This window comes from Buteo buteo, chromosome 7 (assembly GCF_964188355.1).
Source record: "Buteo buteo chromosome 7, bButBut1.hap1.1, whole genome shotgun sequence".
NCBI lineage: Eukaryota > Metazoa > Chordata > Aves > Accipitriformes > Accipitridae > Buteo > Buteo buteo.
The window spans coordinates 35,624,574-35,651,227 of NC_134177.1; the positions used below are offsets into that span (position 1 = coordinate 35,624,574).

General features: G+C 43.2%; 1 protein-coding gene across 13 annotated transcripts in view; it reads left to right on the forward strand.

Annotated features, from left to right (window-relative positions):
* LOC142032964 (S-adenosyl-L-methionine-dependent tRNA 4-demethylwyosine synthase TYW1-like) overlaps window positions 1-26,654 on the forward strand; it is a 111,138-nt gene that overhangs the window by 55,017 nt on the left and 29,467 nt on the right. For all 13 annotated transcript variants that reach the window (XR_012651049.1, XR_012651050.1, XR_012651051.1 and 10 more), the window contains exon 13: window positions 2,935-3,070. Coding sequence is in view for 6 of the 13 variants with exons in the window: in XM_075032427.1 (XP_074888528.1) it covers window positions 2,935-3,070 (136 nt within the window). In the remaining 7 variants the exon portion in view is untranslated. The remainder of the gene's footprint in view (window positions 1-2,934; window positions 3,071-26,654) is intronic.

A 26,654-nucleotide genomic window follows, 5' to 3' on the forward strand; every position in this document is an offset into this window, starting at 1 on the left:
GCATGCAATTTTTGAGTGAGTAATTATATACTACAAAGGCATTCCAAATGATTGAAAAATTGTGTAATCAAGTTACTTTAAGTCATGTATTATGTGCCTGATAGACAGAAATTGCTCTTTCCTAAAGATAGCATTTTAAAAAGAGAGCACACACTATATTTTGAAGCTGCATTTCTTATGATCTGCTGAATGTTTTTTAAAAAGAAACAAAAAAGAAAGTGATAAAATGCTAGTCTTGCTGTCTTAAAAATTGCAACTGATCTTTGGCTCATCAAAGCAAATGATTTGCTTAATGTGGGAACTGAAGTATGCACCAAGCTCACTTTTCTGTGAGCTGACAGTAGAGGGGAGCTCTAGTCTAAAAGTTAGTCCTAAAACAGGCAGCATGACCTCTAGCATCCAGCACGCAAATGGGGAGCGTGGCCTGGGGTGTTTGCCGGGTTTAGGAGAGGGGCCCGCTGGCTCTGCAGACCCCCTGGCTGGGTTTCCAGCATGGTGCTGCCTGTGCCTTCCTCTCTCCTCTCCTCTCCACCTCCTCTTGTATTTGGACTGCAGCTTCATCTGCCTCCAGGTGCACACATTTTCATAAAGCGAAGGAGGTTTTATAGCACGTGAGCTCATGTTGAACAGTTACCTGGCTCTTGTCCTCATCCTCCTCTTGTTTCTGATTAGTGACTGTGAACATGAACCATTGTGTATGTGTTTGCATTTATGAGCATCAATAACAATAATAATATGCGTATTATTGCTCATAAGCAAATGCTCATTTTTGTTATATTGTTGTTACTGTTCTTTGAATCGTTGACTAGGCTGTGTCCTGTTGGGCTTGTGAAACCACCTCATGGCTGGTGGCCTGAAGTCAATTTATTGCTCTTGAGTTCAGCTATGCTACTTGGTTATGATTTCTGCCCAAGTTCATATGTGGTAGATGCTGTGAATTTGATCTCCTGGATGTGATCTCAGCTGTCTAAGCTAGCTTGGAAATTACAACCAAAAATTAAGGAAGAACATTGGAAAATCCATTCTAGTACCATGCAACTAAATTTCCTGTTAATTATGAAATGTAGCTGTGTTCTGGGAACATTAGTTTGTGCTCTGCTTCTCCCTGGTCCTGGCTGGACCCATGACTACCCTTTCTTCTTGTTCCACTTCATCAGAGCACGTGCATGAGGTTGTCCTGGCTCCAGTCCCAGCCATGGCAGAGCCCTGTGGACCACTCTGTTTTGGAACAATGTGGGGCAGCAATACTGCCCTGAGATCTCTTCTAATTCCTTAATTTTCTCCACTATAACAGTGAGTCTGGCTCTTGCCTGTCATTAGGATTGATATCCTCAGAGAAGAGAAGATTTTTTTTCTCAGCTCATGTTTCGAAAAACACTCGCTCCTTTTTCAGTGGGGCCTCTTTTAATTAGGCAGATCTGGCGTTAAGTAAAGAAAAGAGTATTTTGGCTATGTTCTTCGAAACTGAATACTTCAATCCACTTATGCCTAGAACATTTGGTCATTTTTGGAGATTGTGGCTTTGGGCTGCCAGTCCAGACAAGCTTGTTTACAACACTTTTTTTTTAACCTAAAATGTTAAATTTGTTCTGGGCTATTTCATTCTTCTGTCTAAATATATACAGAGAGAATATGGTTAGATAGGTCGTTCGAGTGTCCATGTTAAGTGGATTTTTCTGCATGCTAAGAGCTCTGTTTGGTCTCATTCTGGATGATTCTTGTCACTCTGTCACCTTTTGGGGAAGGCAGGGGTTTGGTGTACTTTTAGGTGGCACTATTTGGCAGCTGAACAGTAGTTTCTAATTTTTTCTCATCTTCTATAAAGAACCAAATCAAGCTGGGACTATAGCCTGCTCATTAACAGACTTCACAAAAAATGCTTGCAAAACATTGTCCTAAAACTGTTAAGAGCTGAAGAGTTACGTGGTGGAATTGGGATGCTGTCATTTCAATCCTGGAGACACTGGGGTGGAAGATGCCATGAGGGGTGGATATGTGTTATACTCACTGGCTTTATCAGTTTTGTCTGTGACAAGGGAGCTTGTTTTAGGTTGTTTCTCTTAATGCTCTTCATTATCCCTTTGCTAGTGGACTGCAGGTTGCTGCTTCTCCTTTATACCCTTGGGGTTTATGGAAGGGATTAGACTCAACCCAGGCTCTTCACACAGCAGAGGAGGTTTAATCTTTTTAGAAGTTACTGCTGTTGGGCTCACAGATGCTGTGCTCACTGGCATTATGTGACCAGAAAGACTATGCTGCAGGATTTATACGAAATAAAAGCCTTGGAAGTGGAAGGAGAACATGTTGGGGGATTGTGCTTGGTTTTATTTTCTAAACAGCTTTGATTTCCCTTCAAAAAATTATTTGATTGATGATGCCAGCTGCAGGTCAGGTAAGTTCAACATGTCCAGCAGTAGAAACTGGGTGAATTATGGCTGTATTTCTATTGAATGGGATTATTTTTCCATGGGCCAGGACAAATAGAACTTTGGGAAGGGGCTGAGCTTTATGGTTTTTAACCATAGGGGCTGTGGTGAGAAGCAGAGCCTTTCAGTGCCTTGCATGAACCCCTGGCAGCCTGCTTTGGGAAGCCTTTCTGAATGTTACAGCTACACTGGAGTGAAATATGTTCCAGTTCAGTGAGGAAAAGATAATTAAAATGTCAGCCAAGGCCTCTGTATGTGACGTTCTTAGCTTTGGGTGTATTATTTGTTTAAAGTAGGTTGTAACGTCTTGCTATTAAGATAATGGTCACTTGGCAGAGATGAACTGCTGGACTTTGATAGTTTTCCCTGTAAATACTGTATAGTTCAAGTCGCTACTGGACCAGCAGAGCAGCTTGTTTGGAGATACTGCGTTTTATGTGTGCTTTGGTAGGAAAACACAAATTCAGCTAGTAGTAATGTCTGAAAACAATTCCCTTTTATTTCCAAGGAACCTTGGGCCAGTAACGCAGCTGTATGTCAGCGTGGATGCCAGCACCAAAGAGAGCCTGAAGAGAATTGATCGACCCCTCTTCAAGGATTTCTGGCAGAGGTTTCTAGACAGTTTAAAAGCCTTGTCTGAAAAGGTACCCAGTTAAGAATGTATTTTTAAATATTTATTTCTTCTTTCTGCACCTTACCTACTCAGGACAAAAGTAGAAGATTTGAGAGGCTTAAGATGGACTGTGGAGTGGCTTCTGGATGAGTTGGGAGCATATTTACGCGATTTGTACATTAAGGCGTATAAAGTCCAGCAAGTTTGATCAGTTTTCCATGTGGGGAGAAATTTAGTGACAAAAGGAGAGCAGAAATGCGTGTCAAATGGGACAGTAAACTCTGCTGTGAATGTTAAGAGACACATCAGAGATTAAGAGATTACAAAATAATAGATGATTTCCTAATGAGGCGTTTACACTGAAAGCAGGCTGTGGAAGGAAAACTGGAAATTCAGGGAAGCCTAGGAAGAGTCATAAATTCCCATGTGGCTCTTAGTACTGGTTCTCAAAGGTTCTCTTGAAGCTACAGAACATAAAGGACATTATGTGTGTGCTGGAGTTTGCTAGCTCTAGTTGCCCTCCTGCTACATAGAAATCTGCTTATTTCTGGAAGATTTACCCAAAACAGTAGATCTGAGCATAATAGCAAGGGTGATCCTTTATACCGTCAGTGGTTTGTAGTAGTTTGTGTGTGTCTGAGACAGCTGAACAATGACCTGAAGGCCCATGGGATCATGTCTGCTGCTGCCAGCTCAGAACTTAGTCTACCATGTAGGTTTTTGTTGTAATTAATGAAGCACTCATGGTCCCAACATCACATGAATTAATAAGAATAGTGCTTCATGAGCACGTCTTCCCTCTCTTGTTTACTGATACTGTGCTCTGATGGAAGCAAGGACTTCTGTTTACTGATTTGGCAGAAGTTGACGTGTTACCTGCTGAGATAAACAGACAAAGGCTGTTTCATTCGAATAATGAGTTTTTCTGCCTTCTGAGATGACAATGTTGGACCATTTTCTGCCAATGTACTTATATTAGTAGATCTGGGAGACTCGGTGTAACTGAGCAACACTTTCTTCTGCAAAGGTATGTAAGTAGCTTGATCAAGCTGTTTGCGTGCAAGTGTGCAGGCTGATCTTGTTAAGCAAAATCTCAGGCCAAACTCTGAGCTTACTGGAATGAGTTACAAACTTACGAAGTTCTCTGTGTGGGTAGAGGCAGCTGTGGAAAGAAGGGGAGCTAAAATATTGAAGGCAAAAATATTGAAAAAGTCTTTTGGGAACTTACTTTTGCCCATCATTTCTTCCATTCTGCCTCTCCTGACCCTGGATAGATAGGGTTCATTCATTGCTGTGTGTTGTCAGAAATTTCCTTGCAAAGAATTGAAGGTGAAAGTATTGGCAAGTTTGTCCATACAGCTAAAAATACTCTGGTCAAGGTGAAGAGGAGAGGAAAAAGAAGCTCAACTAGCAGGTGCATTTTCTCCTCAAAGCAACTGCACTCTGAAGGGTCCTTGAAACACTGATAATACAAGAGCCAATTAATAGTTGCTCCAGTTGGTAATACACTGTTCTGCCAGCCCATGCTCAGCTGCATATTGCATCATCGCACATGGGGGACAGCAAGAAGTCTTGGGAAGCTGCTTTTTGTTAGGTTTTTCTTAATGTTATACATGGTTCTGGTACCCCAAAATTATCTTGAACTGCTTCTAGGCAGAAGGACCTTTCTGTTTTCCTCCTGAGTGCAACACTTGGTGTTCACATGTGATGTTAAGCACCGTTCTGTAGGACTGTGATGAATGAAAGATGGTGAAAGCTAATGTATCTGCTGATCATTGAGAAATACAGCTCCTATTTCAGAATAGGTGGGGAAGTGCTGATGCATTGTGTTGGGTAAGTGATGCTAATATATCTGGAAACAAAATAAAAGTCCCATATTTTTCACATGGCCTGACAAACCATCCAGGCTCGTTCAATTCTCCCGAGACTGACACAAGCCGGCATTGCAGCTGATATGAGTCAGTGCTAATAAGAATCATGGATAGGTTTGATCTATGCACATTTAAAACATAAGTTGTACCTTGCTGTGCTTGCCATTGTGCTGTTTGGCAAGTGCTGTTCCTGCACAGTTATCCTGCTGGCTGTTCCTGGGGCTCTGTGCTTGATACTGCAGGGATGGGTAGTTAGACAGGTCCTGCTGCAAAGTGTTGATAATCCAGACAGACCAGTGGGAGAAAGGAGGAGGAGAGGACACAGTCCTAGGTGAGAAAGGAGTGAAGATGTCCTCCGTGGCTGTTCTCTTTCCTGCCACCAAAAAACAGGCTGATTCTTGTTAAAATGGAAATGGAAGGGCCTGGGCAAAGAGTTGGGTTTCAAATCTGTTGCCTTAATGAGGTAGTTATACTGATAATGGATTTCATTATTTTAACTGAAGTTCTCCACAAAGTTCCTGAGCCCTTAATAAAGGAGTGAATTAATAACGAATACTTCCCAGTATGATTTGACAGCATCATACAGCGTGTTGGTGATTAGTTGCTACAGCATTTTCAAAGGAAGTTCAGGAATAAAAGATAAAAATCTTTTGTGATACTTCTTCCTGCAGCAAACAGCAAGAAACCCCCTCTTTGTCCACTACTATTTGGAGCAAGTTTTATTCTTTCTAGAGTGATTCTCATTGAGATGATTTTCGTGTTAAATTTTCTATGCTGAAAATGTTTTTTGAGAGAGGAGTTTATGTTAAACAGCAGGTAGGCTCCCAGAAGGTTCCATTTGTTTCTTGTCATGTGTCTTCTGCCCTCCAAATTAAATTGAGAGGAAGAAGAAAGACATTAACATGTGCAATTTAGAATGTGCCCTTTCCAAACGTCATGTTTGAAAAGTCTTGTTGTCTCGTTCTCTGACAGCCTTGAGTTCATAAGAATGGTTGAGAGGTGACTTGACTTGATAGACAAGCGCTTGGAGCAAGTGCTAAGGATGCGAGTCCTTATTCTTGTTGTAAGGATGAGAATTCTCTGTTCTAGTGGTTGAAAGGTATTTCTTCCAGCCACTGCTGCTTCATAGTGCTATATCCAAATGAGAAATGAGGTACAGATTAATAATGAGGGTCCAGAAGCTCAGGAGGGAAGAGGTAGATTTTCCATCTCTTGAAGTTTTATGATCAAGTTGATGCTTTTTCCAAAAATACCATTAACTAAACGTGTGCTGTCTGAGCAAGAAAATAAGAAACTGATGTTCTGTGAGCTCTCATCCACCAGCAGTCAGACTTGTGATCTATTTGTGTTTTGACTTTGTGCTCCGTTTCCCTCTGTTATTAGACCAGATTCTGTAGGTTGAGAAACTTTGAAAACTCTTGTTCTTGGTGTTGTCATCCATAAATCACCAAGTGTTTTCCCAAGTGACAGGGATGTTGACTGAGACAAATGGGAATCCCCCACAGAGTTGCTGATAAATGAAGTGGGGATGCAATGACCCAGTATGGCAAAAGTGCTTACAGATTTCTACCCGAGCACTTTGAAAATAACTGGAGAAAAGAAGGTGATGGACATAGCAGCAGAACATGGCTTGTTTGTGGTTTTAAGGTTACATTGCAACATCTCCGAGCATGTTTTTTTCCACCTGTTGAGAGAGTAAGACAACTCTTGGAAGCAAGTGGCTGCTGGTCCATGGATGTTCATGGGCTTGATGAGCACTGGGAAAAAGGTCCCTGGTGTTGCTCATGTGCTCTGAGGAGCACTCTTCCAACCTTGACGTGGTGTCACCTCTTCTGTCTGTATCTTCTTGACTTAATCATGATAAATCCTGTCCAATCTGCTCGATACGCTGTACCTTATAGTACTTGCTGTGCTGCCAGACACCAAGTAGGCATTGCTGAACTGCTTTAACTTTCAGAGGACAGGTGCCAATGTTCTCTTAAACAGATTGGAGTCATGCACAAAGCAAACAGGGGGGAAAAAACCCTTTAGGTTAATAGATGTTATGGCACTGCAGGAACTGATGATGAAGCAGAACCTTATCCTTCCTGTCCTTCCAGGAGGGTCACAAAAAGCAAAAGAAACAGCTTGTTGGCACTTTCTGGAGTTCAGTTAGACTTGTGTCTTTAGAAATCATACATGACTCTTGCTTTAGATCTCAGGTAAAACCTTGCCCTCAATCTTTTTCTGCCTCAAGAGAATTAAGATTTTGTAGAGAAACAGGGTCATGGCTCTGCAGGCAAGGTGTCGCAAATGTCTACCCCCCCCCCTTTTTTTTATTAAGAAAGGATGAAAAAGGGAAATTCTTAGCCCTACTTGTCCTAGGATATCATATTTGACAGTGCATGGATTTGGTGCCTGTGGCTATGTACTCCTTGCTGGAAAGTGCTAGAGATGGTTTCTCCAGAGAAAGGCATGAAATACAAAAACGTCTCCTATTACCATCTTCCAGGTCTGCATTTGCACGCTGCTTACAGGTAGTTTCTTTCATATTTCTGGATGATGAAGATGCCAGCTTGCATATTTAAATGTTTTCAGGCTTGCATCTGGTGCTGTTTACTTTAGTGTTTTTTTTCCAATGTGATCCTTTCTTCAAAGTTACCCTTGGCTTCTATGTGATTACAAATGTAGTGTAAATACGTTGAGTTACATCTTAAGCATGTTTTAGCGCTTATTATATAATATATGACAGAAACAATTGCTTTTATGAAAAGAGCACACTTGATTTGCATGGGGATTATTTATGTGGTTACTGGGGGAGGGGAACTGGTTTGTAGAGCATAGTCTGATGTTTCTGAGCTAAGTGACTTTTTAAGGAGAATTTAAATGTAAAATTTGCAACAGATGTTAGAATCAGCAATCAATTTTGCTGCTATAAATTTAGAAAAATTTGACTCTTCTGCACAGTAAATGCTTTCCACCAGCTGTGTGCTTGTTTTAATGGTTTTGCTAATGAGACTTCTGGTGTAAGCCTTTTGAAATGCAATATGAGTGTTACAAAGGTATGATGTTTAATACTAAGTTATTGTCTCTGAAATACATCATCTCCTTTCAGTTTAGCTTATAGCAAGCAGCAATCCAAATGAGGCTTTAGTGAGGTTGTTGGCTGCAGAGGGAGTGAAATCTTATTTCTTCTGCCTGTTCCAGTACCTCTTTGTTTGCTTGCAGGCAAGAAAAGGGGAAAAATGTTCATAAACACACTTCATAATCAAAATGACCGTTAGTCCAAGCTGCTGGTTGTTACTGTGTGTCTTATGAAGACAGGATAGTGAGGCTAGGGGGGAAGGCAAAGTGCCTCTGGCCACCCAGTGAGCCTGAGGCAGAGGTGGGGGTAAAATCCATGTGGTCTTAGTCCTTGTCCAATGCTTTGTCTGTTACTCCACATCAATCCCCTCCTCCCCATTACTGCCTGGTGCTTTGGAGTAGCCAGGTCTGTGGGCTATTTGCTTGCTGCTGGTTCTTGCCAGGGGAGTAGTTATGGCTGCAGAGAGGCTGCCCGGCTGCCACCCTCATTGTTGGTAGAAGGCACTTCTCCCCCTTCCCATGTCTTTGGGAAATGGGCTCTGACCTATGAAATGTAAATGGAAGAAACAGAGGGCCCTCCTCCTCCTCTTCCAAGTTCACTCTTCTCTTTCGCTCCTTAACTAGCACACATTATATAGCTTGCCTAGCTTTTCTCCTACTTAACATTTAAGAAGCATTTGCTATTCTTACCATTTATTAAACATGATCTTTCTTTTGCCTTGAGCTCTTCCTAGAGGCTGCGTGAGAGATGCCAGACTTGGCTTTTAGAGAACTTGGTTCAAACCATTTTCTATTCCCCCTTCCTGCCCTTCTGTTATTTATTAACCCAATCACTATCAAAGGGCTGCTCTGTTGCCTGGGGCTTGGCTCTGGGAGCCAGAACTCCCAACTACCCCAACAGGCTCTGTGGTCTTGGGGATGTCTTCTCACAGTTTCATTCTCTAGTTGTGAAATAGAGCAGTAGTCTTCATGTAAAAGCACCCTGAGAAGACAGAGCACGTGTGTGTTTTTATGTGAACTCTTAAAAAGGAAAGAGCGAGCCTAAGATTCTGCTTGTGGCAACTAGGCAAAGGAAACTTGTATCTGCACTTTATTTTAAAACATGTTTTTATTTAAGCCTATAAAGTTGAAGTAACTGGGCCAAATGCCATAGATTGGGATTGTGCAGAGCATTGCATAATATTCCATTCTGCTAAATGCATTAGCTGTTGGATTTTTCTACTTGCTGACCGATTATCAATGGCGCTAGCATGATGATTCAGATAAGAAGCATTTATTGGGTTCATAGAATCCATTCATTTGACATTTCGGGAAAGATGAGTTGACAAAGCATCTGCAAGAGTAATCTATTTTCTCATTTTGGGTGGTGAGTGTATAATTGAGGCGAAAACACTGCAAACAAGAAAATGGATTTTATGGGAGTGTGGTAACGGGTGTGTTGGTGCTTTTCTGAAGCAGAGGGAACATACTTATGGACTTGTGCAAGGCAAATAAAATCAGGAAGACTTACTGCTTTGGAGGGGGGGAGAAATCCTTTTGTAAGTGCTTAGCTATGATGGACTGAGTAGTGCAGGTATGTTCGGATGACAGAGGCTGGGCTGCTGGGTCCGGGCTTGCAGAATAGCTGGAGTGACACATGGACTTGGTGCCCCAGGGCTGTTCAGTGCTGCATGTCATCTGGTGGGGTGGGCTCTGGGAAGGCTCTCCTGTTTCAGGGTGAGATCAGTGTGCTTGGCTCAAACTGCTGCTGAAGGTGATTTGACCAAATTTATTTGGTTTGGGACTGAAGCAGCTGAGGAGCACTTGGTCTCTTCCCCTGGTTCTTCTTTAGGGGAGGATCCTGCAGCAGGTAGGTGGCAATAGAGCTCAGGGAATGGTCGTGTCTTCAGTGCTCTGCTTGTCAGTAATCTTCTTCTTCAGCTCCCATTTCAGCTTCTTTAGGTTACCTGAGTGCCAGCAAGAGCTGAATCTGACCCTATACTTCCTTTGTCAGATCAACTTTTAGCAATAAACCAGCTCATGCAAAGAAGTTCTATTTTCCTTGTTGCATGTAGATGTTTGTGCCTTGGCCTGGTTCCTTTGTATGGCTCTCTGCCCCTAAAAATCCAAAGTGAGCTGATGGTGTGAGTTGGGTAACTGTAACTTTGGACACTTGCTGGTGGCAGTAAATGATAGCTGTGATCAGTGGGGTGGTCTGTGGCCTCCCAAACCATGTGCCCCACCCCATTTCCATAGCTGCTGAAGTAACCCATCTGGAGCCTTGTTGACTTGCAAGTTGTGTGCTTGAGAGCCAAGTCCTGCATTTTCTCCTTGGATGAAACTGCTGTTAGATTTGCCAATGTAAGAAATGCAGGAACTACAACACATGGATTCAGAGTCTCCTCTGAAGCTGCTAAATTGCTGGAACATCTCTCATATAAATTTGTGGAGTTTATTGTCTTGTACGTACTTGAATACGGAAAGCTGGTAATTAGTAACAGTGACAAAAGGTCAAAGCAGACTGGCAAATCAAAGGTGATTTATTTTTCATTTTTTACACAATTAAGGCCTTTGTGACGGGTGAGCTCGGCTTCTGTCAAATTTGTTCAGCCATTTCTAAGTGCAGTAGTCGGGTGCAATTACCGTGTTGACTAATTTGGGGATCTCCCTTTCTTGTTATCCCAGAAGAGCACTTGTCTGCTCATAAATCTGTTTGGTGGAGGAACTGATATTAGATGCACTGTAAATGATCTCCTCTAACTGCTTAGCTCTGAAAACAGGGGAGCATAGTATAGGTGGTGGTGAGCCCTGAAACTGGAGAGTTGATGATCCATGCTGCTAATGTAGCAGTTTACAGACCTATAAAAATGTGTGTCTGCCTCATTGCATTTATTTCATTCTGGTTTTGTGTTGATATTTGCTTAACAATCCTGAGGAGCCTTATCTCCCTGTAGGGCTCTTCAGAAGAGTCCAACTTTCTGTGAAAGTAGGAGGATCTGAAGGCTTTCTGTAGAGACTGGGTCTCTAAAAGAATGCTTTAATTCCAGACGTCGGGGTTTCAGGTAATGTCAAACATGTACCCCCCCCTCAAGGCAGGATCCTCAAGCAGGAGTAGAAGTTGCACTGTGCATCCAGAGACACTTAGGACTTTGTTAAACCCTTTGTTGTGATTTTTTTTTTTTTTTAAGAAGCAACATAATTTTTAAATCCATATATCAGGCTCATGGATACCTTTGAAATGTGCAAGATTTGATTACTGTGTTACAGATTGGACTCACTCCTTTACAGAAGGTAAAGACTGCACAGCATAGCTATCTTCTTTGTCCAGCATTTGCTAGGCAGCCTTCCTGCCAAAGGCTCTGGCCATGCCGGCAGTTGACCAAACAGAAAGTTGCCATTTTTGTTCAGGCTGCCAGAGAGGCAGATACCCACCTTCCACAACTGTAATGTAATTTGACAGTTGAACATATGCCTCAGTGAAACTAGGTGAGGAGACGGTGCTCATCAGTAGCAATGCACGGTGCCTCACACCCGATGTTTGCATTCAGGAAGGTTTGTGAAGCTGGCTGCTTCCCAGGTGCTCTGCAGGAAAGAGGCTTGGCATTTAGACCCTGACACTAGCCCTGGTTTTTGCCATGACTTTGGATTATTTCTACAATTTGTGTTAAGAGGTGAATTCTCTTTCCTGCTTCACTCAGCCTCTGTTGCATTGAGCAAATATCTCTGATTCTGCTCTAAAGAGTCCATTTTCATGCATTGCTTCTGTTGCAATTGTCTGTGGGGAACCGACTTATCTGATGGAGCAGTACCACACTTTGAGTGATGCAGGGACAGCAGGATGCTGCGTGGTGGCAAGTGAGAGCTCTAATGTTCTGTGTGATGCTTCAAGAGCATCCTATCTGGTAGCTTTTGGAGATGCCCAGTTACTTCATGTTCATGTTTCTGCACTTGAGAGCACATCACACACAGGAGTGGGACTGCAAAGAGATTAACTTTGCCTGTGACTGTCCCCCTTGGAGCTGGCGTACACAGGGATGTCCCCCCTAGTAGGTGTAAGCAGTCTGGATCAGGGGTGCAGTCTGTGATGGTCACCTAGTGGTCCTGGGACATGCGAAAGAACTTGTAGTGGTTTTCATCACGTCGAGATAGGAGAGATTGCAGTGGATTGCTGGATGTATCTTTGTGTGGCTGCAAGGGGACCGGAGTGCTGCACAGAAAGGTAGTAGCAGTTCCTTTACAAGCAGAAGTGATTCTTGCCTTGGGGGCTGCCAGGCCACAGTCCCTCCAGATGGTGCTCCGTGATGCTGACCTGGCTGTGAGACTGGGGTAACCAGGAGAGGAAACTTTCTCAGCAGATGGAAGTGATGGGGCAAGGGCTGAGGAGTTCAAGTACTGCTGCCTGCTCTGAAGTGGTGATGCTCTACAAATTTTCCTAGATTGTATCTGTAGGGAGTAATCCTGTAAACCAGTGGGAACTGAAAGGAGTCCAGCTCCTCAAGGCTAAAGCTCAGAGGGTAACTGCTCAAAACGAAGAGCAAGATACAGAGCCTGCGGGAGCTGCTGAAAGACTCCCAGTGCTGCATCTGAACACTTAGGTAGTGCTAGTGAGAAGTGTTTGGAGGGGGGTTAACAGCAGCTGCTGTCTGGCAAAGAGCTGTTTTGCAGCAGGATTGATCTCCAGACCCCAAGTGCGTTGCAAAGCATCATCCAGGTGCTGCTTTTACAAGCCTGCCTGTGTGGAGCATTGTTCCTGTGCATGCCTAGGTGGAGAATGTCCCCTCTCCGCGTGTCATCTCCTGGCATGTCTTGCTGTGCCCCCAAACTGTGCAGGAGTGCTCTCAGTCCCCAGCTCAAGCTGAAGCTCAACTATTTAATAGGATGGGCAGTTAAAATGCTTAAAGCTTATTTACCTTTCCATAATCTTCATTACTTTAGAGCCTAACTCCTGAGTTAGGGCTTTACAAGAGCAGTAGGCTTGCAAGGATTGCTTAATCAATAAGAAAGAAATTTATTTCAGACTCCTTGTTTATGTTGTTCTTTGTTAAATAAAACGGCAGGATTTTCAGCAAATCGTGGTGGGGCTTACAGTTCTATTTTTAGATGATTTGGACAAAACCCAGAAGAAAAATATTATAAATCCTTTGCTTCGCAGACTGCAAGAGTGATTTTTAACGAGGTAATTATGTTTTTATAGCAGATCAATCTCTGCTTTCATCATTTGACTCTTGAAGTTGCATTGCTGGTTTGTTGTTTCCCAAGATAATGAGTGTCAGTTTATTCTCTTAAGTACAATAGCCCCTTCCCAGGCTTCAGTTGAGCTTGTGTGCCGTGCCATTAGTCACGCATCCGTTGTGTCTGCATCGCTGGCTGCTGCTGTCTGTGAGTTATACCCATGAAGGTGCTGACATGTTGTCAAATCATGGATTGTCTTTTTACCTTACAGATGTGTTACCTCTTCATTTTTCATTAAACTGCAATTGCTCACTTAAACCACCGTTATTACAGGATTATTTTAAAATGCAGTTTATTCTTCTGTCCTGTTTCCTCCATTGCTGAGGAAAAAGCACTGATTTTGAGGAATATTCTTTTAGAGCCATGCAAAATTTCAGTGGGATGTTGTTTTCCTGGCTGAGATTTCCAGCTACAGAGGTCTGTAAGGAAGCATCCAAGTCTTTGGCTGTATGTATAAATAACTGCTGGGATGGCGTAAAAATAGTGAACACCTGGCAGCTGATGTGGGGGAAACAGGGTTCCTCCGTTGGATCCAAAGTGACTTTGGTGAACGTTCAGTTCAGTCTTTAGCCAGAAGCATTTAGCTAAAGCTAGGCTCTGTTTTTAAACTGCTCTTATCCCTCACTTTCTTTTTCTGCACATAAGAATGCTGTTCAAGTTTTTTCTTTAAGTTTCCCAATCTTTGTGTTGAGATACTTTGCACGTTATTGTTTGAGGCGAACTTTCCTCCTTGTTGCCCTCTTTGGGGCTTCCCTCCTTTTCTGTAGTTTGTTCTTAACCTTGTCCTTTTCTTGACTTCCTTGCACTGCTGGGGTTACAACTGTGCACTATTAAGTGACATGTTTGAAATGGAGCCTCTCCAGGACCACCGCACCAGGTACCACAGGTTACCCTCATCTTTGGCCAAGCAGCCAAGCTGGAGGCATCAAGTCATGAAGCTAGAGGGACGTAACAGTGTGGAGCTGGGACATTTTGGGGAATGTGAAACAAAAGGAGGCTGTGGGAAGTCCCAGAGGGTGGTTTCAGCTCTTCTTCATCACAAGACTGGCTCTGAATGCCTCTTCTCTTTCCCACATGTGACCAGACACAAGCACGTCTACCCCATCCTGTGACCTTGTATGCAAAGTGCTGGCCCAGATGAAAGTAGAAGTGCCTATTCAGCTTGAAGAGAAATCGTTTTTATGGTCAGATCAAAGCAAGTCAGTGATTCTCCTGGATTTTGCACCCCTTTGGCAAAGGGACAGTTTTGCAGATGGGACGGAGCCAAGGTGGCCGAGCAGGTCAGCTGCTGGCCGAGCTCCTGGGTTTGTCCTCACTTTGTGTTGAAGAGCAGCAGCTGGAGCTGGGCAAAGTGCTTGTCAGTTGGTGCCTGTGTGGCAGGTCTCTGCTGCTGTGGCAGCTGCTGCTCCAACCCACGGGACTGCTGCCACGCTTAATTGGAAGATGCCTGTGTGGAAAAGGTCCTGATCTCACCTATATTTGGGAGCCTTCACAAGAGCATCCCCTGTCAAGCTTCTGGTTTAAGTCCCTTCAAAGTCAGTGGGACTTGGACACAAACTTGGAGTGTTGCTGAAGGCTTTTATCGTGGTGAAAGGGCTTTTTAGTTTCACAAGTTCACTTTCTGCTCAGATTTGAGCCTGTCTTTGGTTGTGATGATTCTTTGGCACAGGGCTCAGTGGGAGTGCTACTCGGGCTTGTGCTAATGCTTTTTTCTGGCTGTTTGGTGTTAAACATACTCTATTTCCCCAGGAAATGAAATATTGTCAGGCTGTGTGGTCTGTTTAACAGCAAACTTGAAGTGTTTTTTTTCTGATGATTTGATATGATCTGTTTTAATGCTATTCTTCTATTTTAAGTTACCTTGCGTTGGCCTTTTTTCCCTTGGCATAAATTTTACATGATAATTCTGTGAAACTGCCCTAGAAATATTGAAAGGATATAAATAATTGCTGGAGTATTGTTGGTGCTGATTTACAAGAGTAAGTGTATTGAAAACAAGTCCACGGAAATGGATAAGGAGCAGTCATGGTTCTGGATTTACTTAACATTTTTAGGTCTCAGAACAAAGTTGTTGCTATACTTTGTTTTATTTCTAGAGATTTTTAACTAAATAAACTGTTAATTTCTACTGAAGTGTGAAGCAATAAAGTAGATTACAAGCAATAGGTGGCGAGTACAGGCAGAATGATTGTGGAGGGGAATGTGACTTAGGATGCTGGTTTAGGAAGGTAAGATAATCATATTTGATTTATTTTCTCCTTGGTTTCCAGTCTGGTTCACTTTATTCTTATGCTTTGTACATCAACAGGACTGCTCACTGGCTGAGAGCCTTTTTTGGTTTAAAATTCTGGCTTGGGAATTAGTGTTCGTGTGCTTGTCTCACTCCAGGATTTTCTTTTTATTTTGAGGCAGAATTTCAAAGCTGGTCAATACACACTCATGTTTTTTTGAGACGAGAACAGTTATGTTGACTGATTTCTGTCTTTTAAAAAAACTGGTGCAAACAGAAAGTCCAACTTTCCTGGTTTTGTAATTATTACTCATGAGAGTTTTTCATCTTATTTTCAAGGCTCTAGAAGAATAAGAAGTTTTGTAGGGCTTTCAGACTTGGCACCTCATAAGAATAATAATAATAATATTTGATAGAGACACTTTTGTTTCTTACAGAAGTATATTAAAACTGAAAGAATTCAGTCTGCTTTGCTCTTTGGCCTTTGTCTAAGGGGACTGACTTGGGGTCCAGATGTCAAGATGAGGTGTGGGATCAGTCCCTCATCATTTGGACGTGTGCACCTTATAATTGGTTTTGTTACCCGATTCTCTCTCAAAGAGCAGGAATCGGTTTTGCATGAAAAGATAGTACCAGTTTGTGGTTTGGTTTTTTTGAGGTTTGAGGTTGTTCTTTTAAAAACATCCTAGTTTCTTTGGCATTAGAACTTGAATGTTGTGCTGGAGCTGGTGCAGGGCCCAAAAAGAGGGTGGTGGTGACAAGGTTGGTTTTCTCCTGTGTCCTGGGGATGACATAGGGACAACTGTCATGCTGTAAGATCCTGGGTGAAGACCGAGGGCTTTGGTGCTGATGTGCAGGTAAATGCTGGGGTTGAGCACTCTCACTTCCCTAGCAGTAAAATCAAAGTTCTGAGCTTTGCTCTGGTTTTACAGCAGAGTAGCTAATGTGTTAATTATCCTATGGTAATATGCACCTTTTTTAGCAATGAAGACAAAGCTTTAGCTTGCTTTAAACTGGTGTATTAATAGCAAATGCTTGAACAATGTATGTTTTTAGTAGATACCTACGCAGCATAACCTGTTCAGGTTTTTTGCTTTAATGACTGTATTAGCCTGAAGAAAGGAAGCTGAAAACTTTTGTGCTCTGTGCCGAGTTAATCTTTGAAGGGAAGAAACCTCTTCTGCTGTGCAAATCTGCTCAGCAGAATGCTCCAGGTGTTTGCAATGTGACTTTTAGGAGGATGTCATCTCTCCAGTGCCTGTTTTCAGGGCTGGTCATGTAGTGGTAGATGAGCCCAGATGAAGTGATGAGCCCTTTATTTAAGGGGAGGGTCCTGGTTGCCAAAAGACTAGATTAATCTGCTATCCTTTCAAGGGCACTGAGTCTTTCCCTGATAATGTTCTCCTGATGGGTGCCACAGCTCATCTGCAGAGCTTCTGGGAGCTTGGAGGCTCAGCAGTGCTGGATTCAGGAGAAACAGAAGTGACCTCCAGTCCTCTTACAGACCCTCTGTCTCCAGGCTGAACCAGAAGGGTTTGGAAGGCTGTGAAATTTGGCGTGTGTTGGCATTTGAGATTTCCTTTTACTGTGTTTCGGGTCTTTTGTACTTTGTGGGGTTTTATGCATAAAGATGCGTGTTATTGAATATAGTGAATAGATACTTGGCTGCAGGGGTTTTCTTCTGATCGCATCCCTGTGACAAGTAATTTCCAAGTGTGAAAATTGCTTTGATATCTTTATTCAGGACTTGCTTACTTGTTCAGGTTATGCAATGCCTTACTAAGGGAACCAAATCGAGTCTTTGGAGAGGACGGCTTCTCCCTTTGCAGGGACTGTCGCTCGGAAAGGTGAGCTCGCCTACTGCTGCTGCATGAGAGCAAGGAGCCTACCAAGACTGCCAGTGCTGTGCTGGGCTGCGGGATTGCACATGCATTTCAGTTTTTCGGCTGTTTGTATCGTGATCGGAGTGGGTCTTTGCCAGCCAGGAAACTCTGAAAATGTGTCATGAAATCAGTTTGCAAGTTGAGCCTTTCCTTGAAAGGAATAAGAAATATTAATGAAACTAAGAAGCTGACTTTTGAAGTGGCTTCCTGCTCATCATCTAACACCTGCAAAGGATCTGTTGTGTGAAAGAACAATTTTTGTTTAGATTCTGCACCATAATTTCTTCTCCCCCAAGAGTGCTTTTTCCATTCAAGCAATGCAGTGTTTCTATTGACAGTGTTGGTTTTGTTACTTGAGATTAATTAGCTGCAAAAATATGGATTTATGTTGAGGAGTCTGTGAATGAAATGTCATTTTTCAAACAAAATATTTTATCTATATCTAAGGGATGTTTATGAGTGTTCAGAATATCTGTCTTGAAGCTAGCAAGTTGAAATAAAAATCTGGGTTTTGCTATGTTTACTTCCAAACAGTAGGGCGCTGTTACTCTGCTTTATCAAAAGAGCAAGTTCAAGTGACACAATCCAAGGTAAGGGTCTTATAGGACCTCAGTGCATGGTTTGGAGGAGGAGGAGGTTTGTCTAGTTTTTGCCCTTTGTCCCAGTCTTCTCCAGTCCTGCTCCCACTGCTTCCCTGCCCCAGCTGGAGAAGGGAGATGCTCCCCTGCCCCAGCCAAACTCGTATCAATCCAGCAACCTGCTCTTTGCAGCACAGTTGATGTGTTCACGCTTCCCTCTTCCTCCCGAGATTAGACCTGGGATGTTTTATGAGAAATAATTATATTTGATCTACAAAAAGATGAATGTTGAGGAGGAGGGAATTAAAAAGAAATGATAAAAAAAAAAAAGCAGCCCCAATCCCTCTTGGTTAGTGAAGCGACAAGGGAGCACTTTGTCAAACTGACATGCGAATCCTTTATTAACATCTTCTGGGCCAGCGGATGCTGGGAGGAGAGCAGTTGTCACCTCGTGGGCTGGGTCTTGGGCTGAGGTGTGTTCAGCGGTTTGGCTTTGAGATTTGGCCATTGGCAAAATATGCGCATACAGAAAACGTTCATTTGCAAATGTTATAGGACTGGGAAAATTTTAGGATGGTTTCAAAGGAAAATGTAAACACCTTGGAAACAGGCAGAAACATCAGTGCTGCTGCATGCTGCTCCGAGGGCTGGGCTTTGCGCTGGGCTCAGCACAGCCGGGGCAGCTGAGGGGGTCACCCTGCTGCTCTCTGAGCTGGGCTGCAGAGCTCTCACAGTGCCTGGGGTTGTGTTTCATGTGAGCTGCTGCAAGGGTGCAATGATGCAGCAGCCTGGTGGCTCATCTGTGGGTTCACCTGAGTCTTGGCCGCCCTGCAGAGGACAGAGGAAGAGCCACATCCCTGTCTGCTGGCCCTGATGATGACTTTGAGCTCTGGCCGTGGGGCATTGCTGTTGCTGGGACCAGGGCATGAGGCACTCTTTGAGACAAAGATTTTGCTCTTTTTGCCTGCTGAATGAGAGACTAGGATCTCAGATCCACTTAATGAAGGGCTTTTTTTATTGTAAGTATCCTTCCCTAGTCCTGTTCAGGCTGGTTTTGGTTTTGGGGTTTTTTTGTTTGGTTGGTTGGTTTTTCCTTGTGCCCTGTTCTGGAATTCAAGGGATGCAATGCTTTTTGGGGTAGCTTGGAAAGATTTTAGCAGGAGTTGCCCAAAGGGCAAATACTGCTTTTCCCCAGGTTGGTTCTTCATTCCTTAGTCTTCAAGTCTACTTTGTCCTCAGGTGTTAGGGGAACAGAAGGCTGAACTGGCCACTGTTGATTTGTATTTTTGGGACCTCATTATTAAAAGGGTGACAGTTGCCTACATAGTTTTCAGAATGCAATGAGAGACAAAGCACAATATCTCTGTTTCTTGAGGCATGTTGTCAACACTGTTGTTTAGGTGTCCTCCAAAGAGTAAAATTGAAAGACTTGGGGGAACAAGTCATAGTGTGGTGGTATGTGCCAAGGTGGTTCTCAGTGGTTTTCCTTCTTTTAAGATATTTCTTGAACAGTATTCTTTATTAAGGTGCCTTTAATGGACCAGCTATCACATACAATCCCATACAAACCACATGTGCTATATTTTAGAGAAGGCTGCTATGATAACCTGAGCAAGGGGTTGGGAAGGCAAGGGGTATTTGTATCAAATTGCTCAGTTTCTACCCATATGCTTAGTTTCCTGTGTGGGCAAAAGCACCTCATTAACTGCTTTTTATACGTGAGGTTGTGTGTTGAGAGTTGGAGAAGTTCATCAGAACTGCACAGGATCGCAGAAACACATTGTCCCTTTGCTCCTTGAGTGCCGTGCACTGGCCTGAAGGAACATCTCCTAACGTGAAGGACTCGCAGGACCCAATGGTAATTGTCCTTAAGCAGCAGCACAGGCCCTTCCCGGTGCTATTCTGGCAGCTCTTAAGGATGGGCTTTGTGCTTCTGGCATATGTTGTGACCTGTGCTTATTGCAGTTCTGATGATGTGCTCTGTCAGAGTAGCATCTCCTCCTGAGTCAACTGACTTACCAAGGGCAAGAGTAAAAGCACTGCTGACCTCTAAGCTTTGGAACAGAGAGGGGCTTTCGTGGCAGAGAAGGGTAGTCCTGTAGGGATGCTGCTTTCTGGGGCATGGAGCATGTGTTGGGTGCCTGGAGGAACTCAACAATGATGCTACTTAACCTCTTGGGAGGCTGCTGAGATTTTGAGCAGGGCCAGACTCCTCCATCCTTAGCCCTCCCAGCTGCATGGCGAATGTGATGTGACCTGCAGCCATGCAACACTTTTGTTGTGTGCCTTGCGGAGACAGAAAGTGAGATGACTCCTCCACTGCTCAGCTGCAGATAGGAGCGGAAGCATCAAGAAGCCCAGTGCAATGTTCTGCAGCCCTGTGAGGAGACCAGTTGGGCCTGGAGTGCAGCCAAAGAGGCTTCACTTGGCTTTTGAGTGTTCACAACTGAAAAAATAACCCTTTAACAGTCAGTTATTCTGTTTCTGCTATCAACTCTTTGTAAAGCATGCTCTTCAGCCATGGTCTCAATCGGGAAAAGGCTGAAGATTACTGCTGAGTGCTGTCCTATTGCCTGGGCTGGATGAGCGTACTCAGTGCTCAGAGCAGAGGGTTGTGTTGGAGCAAGGATGCATCCTGCTTTCCATGCAGCTGTGCAGGCATTGTGCCATATAACTGCTCTAATGAACTCCATGTTTTTCATAGTATTACTTTAAAAGTTATTCTGACTTCCCCAGCCTTGAATAGATTTGCTTCAGCGTGCTCAACTGCTCTTCTCTCTGCTCCCAGTTCTTCACGGAGGTCTAAATTGCTGGTTATTCAGTCTCCTTTGATTATAACCTGATGGGTGGTAGGGCTCCCACTCCAGCTGTAATTAGGCTGCTTGAGTGCAGTGTGCGCTGTCTGTTGCCCTCTCAAATTGTTGGTTTGTGCTGATGCTCACCTGATCTAAGGGGACCTTCTCTAACAGCTGCAGCTTGTAATCCTTCCTTATGAAGATGGTCTGCATACTGCTCTCAGTTCTTCTGAAAGGCACTTGACAAAAATCTGCAAGTCTTAAATGGGCAGGAAGGGAGCTGTTGAGGAGATTGTCTAGTCCAACCTTCCTGCTCAAAGCAGGATCAGCTTGGTGGGTTGAGTGCTGAATATCTCCAAGCATGGAGTCTCCTCAACCTCTCCAGGCAACCCTTTCTGGTGTTCAGTCACCTTCCCTGTAGAAGTTTAATTTAAAAATGCAATTTGCTGTGCTTCAGCCTGTGCCCATTGTGTCTTGTCCTTTCCCCTGGGCATTGCTGGGAAGAGTCTGGCTCCATCCACTTTACTTTCCCTACCAGGTATTTATTTACAAGGGCACAGTCTCTTGTTTTCTTTTCCATCTCTTATTTTCCTTTGCCACCCAATAGGCATGCGTGGTCCTGCAGGGGCCTAGAGCTGCCCCTTCCTGGAAGGCTGATTGTCTACATAAAGAGCTTTTTGGGGTAAAATAGATGTGATTCCATACCCTTGACTTTCACCCATTCAAAAGGCTTGTTATGATATTAACTTTTCTGTTAATGTTATTCTGATGGCTGTCTGAAGTGAAATAATGGTTGCTTTTCCTGGAGATGCAGGGAGTAAAGCATTGCAGTCTGGTTTTATATCCTGATGGTTTAGATCATCAAGTTCTCAGGGCTTAAGCTCTTATTTCTTGTTTTTCAGTGCTTATAAGAGGATCTCCTGGGGCACTATTTTACAACCAAATACAAATAATACATTAATAAAACAGGATTGTGTATTTGTACTGCTGGCAGTCTGTAACGATTACTTGTATATAACATTTTGTGGTATTAGGCCCTTAGTCATTTTGATCTGTACCCTCTACCACTTTTTTAAAAGTGGCTTTTCTCTCTGCTCAGATAACACTTGAGAGATGTTGCCTTCTGGAAAGAAGTTTCTTCAGTTGTAATATTAATTTCTGATTTTTCTACCTTTTTTCTGTATCCCTTTGGCAGTGTTTTAGTTTCTTCACGTACTTCTTTCACCACTGGTTTTGAGAAGCTAATATAGTTTTTGTGAGAGTTCAGTTATTGAAGTGATAGATAATACACACAGACTGGTTATTACTTGTCAGTTAGTGCTGCCCTATGGGCAGAAAAGCCCTTTTAATGCACTTGTAGCAGTTTTAGTTTTATGAAGTACTTGAACTTTAAAGTTGGACTTCTGAAATGATCTAGGATGTATAATGGACAGTATTAAAAAGGAGATTTAAATGGGAGGAGAAAAAAGTACCTCCCTTCATGCAAGCCTTCACTGCTGTAAGAAGAAACGCTCGCTGAAGCATTGTACTTAATGTACGCTAGAAAATATTGTAATAAAAGTAAACTGGTAACGTGTCATCCTCTCCACAAAACTGTTCTTGCAATATCGCATTTACTTGGCTCTGACAGCATTCCTCCTGTGTTCAACCTGTTGGCCTGAGCTTCGAACCATTTTTTGGCATTCATGTTTAGTCCCGCTGCAGAATGAATGTAAAATGAATAAATGAATTCCCCCCCCCCCAAAAAAAAAAAATTGTTTGCATGCTTCAGCCCGGTTTCAAAGTAGGAGAGAGAGCAAACTGTTAGAGTTATAAGAACAAAGCATGGCAAGTGGTTAGGAATTAGCCCCTAAAAAACACTTTTTAGATTATAGGGGGAAGAAGTGAGATGGTCCCAGTAGTTGCAGGCACCAAGATGTTGGGCAGAGGGTGTCCCCACTCACCCTGGCCTGCAGGATGACAAGTGACTGGACTTCAGACACCAGAGGAAAGGGGAGAGAAGGCTGGCAGGCTGCTTGATGGTTATCATTGCACATGGATGTCCTCTGCCAACATAAGATTTTTTTGCAAATGTTTGTATTTTTGCCAGTCCAGTTGGGTTTTGGTCATGTCTGCCTGAGTGCATGTCCTGCTGCTCCAAGCCAGAAGCAGCTGTTGGTGGCTATGTGCCTTCACACCAGCTTTCATGTCACACCCTCCCTTTGTATTGGTGGCAGCCACTGGGAAGAAGGGCAGCTCTTCCAGTTGCTGTCAGTGTTTTGTGGCCTTCCCTCAACCTGCCCCATCTGCTCTGGCAATTGCAGGGACCACTTGGGAAACAACCAAGCATGTATAAAAGAAGTTGACAAGTGCTGGAGGCTGTACCTGTGATCCCAGGAGGAGGCAGGGCTCTGTAGTTGTCAGTCCCATGTTTATGAACCCCAGGAGACTCCCATCTTCTGCGTCAGCAGAGGATTGAGCCACATGTATAAGAGCAAGCAAGAAACCTTCCTCTGTGCTGCCTCCTGGGGAGCTGTCCCAGGGAGAGAAGTCCTGGTGGTGACTGCAAGTGCAGTCCTGAGGATTGGCAAATAAGAACCAAGCGTGTATTTGTTTCTGCATTAATAATGGTTTGTGTTAATCTTTGCAATCTGATTTCATGCATTTTTAATAAACTAGACTTGGTGGTTTTTAAAAAACATATTGCTTCCACTATATTTTGGCTAGAAATAAGAGGTGTGGACAGTCCCCTCCAGCATGGTCTCCTTTGGGGTGTGGGTGCATTTGGCACATTCATTTGCCAGCAGAGATAGAGGGGTGAACCAGTGCAGCCCCTCCAAAATCACAGCGTGATCCTCTGAAATCATGGCTTGGCACTGCCAGAGTCACCTCCCTCCAATCAGTTGACCACAAGTTTTGCTGCCAACAAAGATGCTACTGATTTTTTTTTTTTTTTTTTTATTGCTGCGAGTGGTCCTTTCAGCCTCTAGATAACATTTTCTGTCCTTTTGAAGATCTCATAAAGGAATTGAACCTTGGGAGAACACTTGGTGGCATTTTCTAAGCTTGTTTCAAGCATTGTAGCAGTACTGTAAATGACACTTGTCACACATATGTCCTTCAGGGTAGCAAATGCCCTCCTGAACTGCCAGAACTTCAGTTACCTAAAGGTTTTGCCCTTGCTGCTCAGTAGAGGTGACATGCAAAGCTCTAGTTGATCCATTTCACATTTGGGCTAGGTTTAAATATTTTTCATTAGTCTATAGGAGCTTTCTATATGTCTGTTGATATTATTCATTACCCTTAATTCCAGCACTTGAGACCAGTTTCTGCCTGGTCCAGCCTCCCATTATCTGTATGTTATGTTCAAATTCCCCAAATAATGAGTATCTGCTGTCTGAAGATCAAGTAGATTTTCTAAGACTTTCATCCCACAAATGGATTTCCTGTGTTTCATTTCTCTGTGTTAAGGCTGAGATTTTATTTTCTTTTTTTCCTTTTTTATATCCTCCACTGCTGCACACTATTCAGCCAGCAGTGGCGATGATGCTGGATTTAACAGGATGCGCTGTCCCACTTGCTGTGTGCTTATTGCCAAACTACATTTTCTACGCATGACAGAGGCATCCAGAAATTTACTCTTAATTTTAGCATTAAAACATCCTGCCAAAAAAAAAAAAAAAAAAAAAAATATGCCCCTAAAGGCTTCACTTCATGAGGGGCTCCCTACTCTGATGATTGCACCGGGGACCCAACCTCCCAGTCTCAGGACTGAGTCTGGATCAGCAGTCTTTGGTAGGGGCTGATATTAAAATGCAATTTTTATTTATTGTTGCCTTGAAGCTGCCTGCATTTGTTTACCACTGTGAGCTGACCTTTGGGGAGACATTTCTCGATTAATTGGGTATCTAATCACTTCAGACGATTGACAGGCGTGTGTGTATTGGAGTTTTTCTTCTTGTTAGATGTTTTCTCTCTGGTTTCTTCTTTCCCTGTTATATGGCAAATGATGCGTTTATTTTATGTATTAGTTCCTTCATTGTTTTTCTCTTTAGTAATGAACTGTTGATTTCATACTTTACTGTTGTCTCTTGGCCTGAACATTTCTTTTGCCAATCCATTCAAATCATAAGAGTCTCTTGTTTTTAAATATGTGCTTATATGCTATGGGTAAAGTAGAGGCCAGCTATTTTAATTCTTGTAATAATTGGCCTTCAATAATCATTCTCTCAATAATTCTTTAAAGTTACTCTCCACAGACTTTGTCAAAAAGCAGTTGTACCTTTATTTTCTCAAGACACTGACTCCTTGTAGGTATCAAACCCTTGCTCATGTTTGTCCCCTGGAGAATTTTGGGAGATTTACCTGGTGCTTTAGGTTCCCAAGATGACAGGTAGTGAGTGAGTGTGATGGGGCATTTCTGCTTGCATTGGGTTTAGTTCTCTGTATGTATGTACCCTAAAGACCTACCCCTGCCTGTGTTCAGATGTTAGTGGGAGGAAGAAGATGCTCCTGGGTTTTATTTGTTTGTCCTCTAGTTATTTGTTAGTAAATAATCTGGAATGTGTCCATAGCAAACTGGTGTAGAAAATACTTCCCCCCCCCCACCCCGTGGAAAACATAGCAATGTGTTTTAGGTAAGTGATGTTTTGATTTTTATACAGAGGGCAAAATTTACTTCATGGCGTGTAGGTCAGAGGCTCTGAAGAGCTAAAACATGGCTAGATTGGGGATTGGTAGTGGAAAGTATCAGTTTCATCTGGGGAGGGATAATAGCATGAACTTTTTAATAGCCTTGGACTGGGACTCAGGGTCCTGGGATCTGTCCCTGCTTTGCCCCTGGCCAGTGGATGCTGTCAGAGGTATCACAGTGGGAAACCGTCTGAGGTTTAGTGATGGAAAGTTCAGTTTGATAGCAGATCTTCTTACTAGCTTATCCTGAGTTGAAAAAAATGTAATAAAACAAATAGTGTGCATGCTTCCCACATGTGGCACTGAAGTTCAGGTAACCTCGTGCCACAGGCATGTCATGGGTAGTAGGTAGGGGAGAATCTCTTAACCTGAGTCTAAGCCTGGACTTTCTGGAGCAGGAGAATTTGATTCCCACCTTTGCTGTGCTATGAAGTCCCAGGCCTGGGAAACAGTCTGGCCCCAGCTGTGGAGTCTTGGGCTGCCATGGATTTGTTACAGTGCTCTTTTTCTCTGGCTAAACTGGTACTTTTGTCATGTTTTACAGTCTACAGTGTGCCAAGGAAGGAAAATGGGTTAATTCAAAAAACAATTTTGCTGGAAGATTGCTCTATAAATAAATTCCAGAGATAAGTGAAATAAAACATTAGTGGAAGATGAAAGGAAGGATAGGGGAACGATGGAAACAAGCAGATGTAAGCAGAGAAACTGGATTTGTTCCATGGCTAAGTGCATATAGTGATAGTAGAAGTCCTTTTGTCACCAGTAACTTCTTTGGTGAGCAGCCCTTAGAGAGGAAAATCAGAATAACTCCAAGGAAAGAAGTTCTTAGAGTGCTGTCTGCCACTGTGCACAGAAATAAGTCAGGTCTGTGCATCTTGGAGAGGCACTGGTGTGATGAGGAGCTGTGGTGCTCAGCAGCGGGATGGAGAGGACAGATCCATGCAGGGATGCTGCCAGGCAGAAATCCAGCTGCCCTGCTGCAGAGGGTAATGAGGGGTGGATGCTGCTCTTGTAGCCATTAGCGCTGCAGCTACTGTGTTTGTTCCTAATGGCTTGCACCACACTTTTTATAAGGCTAGGTCATAAGCAGGGTATTTTCAATGTTGCCCGGTTGTGATTTTAATTGTCGCTTTGTGCTTCCAATAAAATGTTCTGCGTAACTGATCACAGGCAAGCCTTTTCTCTGCGATATTGTACCTGATGTGCTGCACATGTTCACGGATGGGGCAGACAATGGTCTCTGTTCTTGTTCGTCCTGTCCAAAAGTCACCAATGCCACACGATCCAGCTGGAGGAAGTAAAATATCTGTATA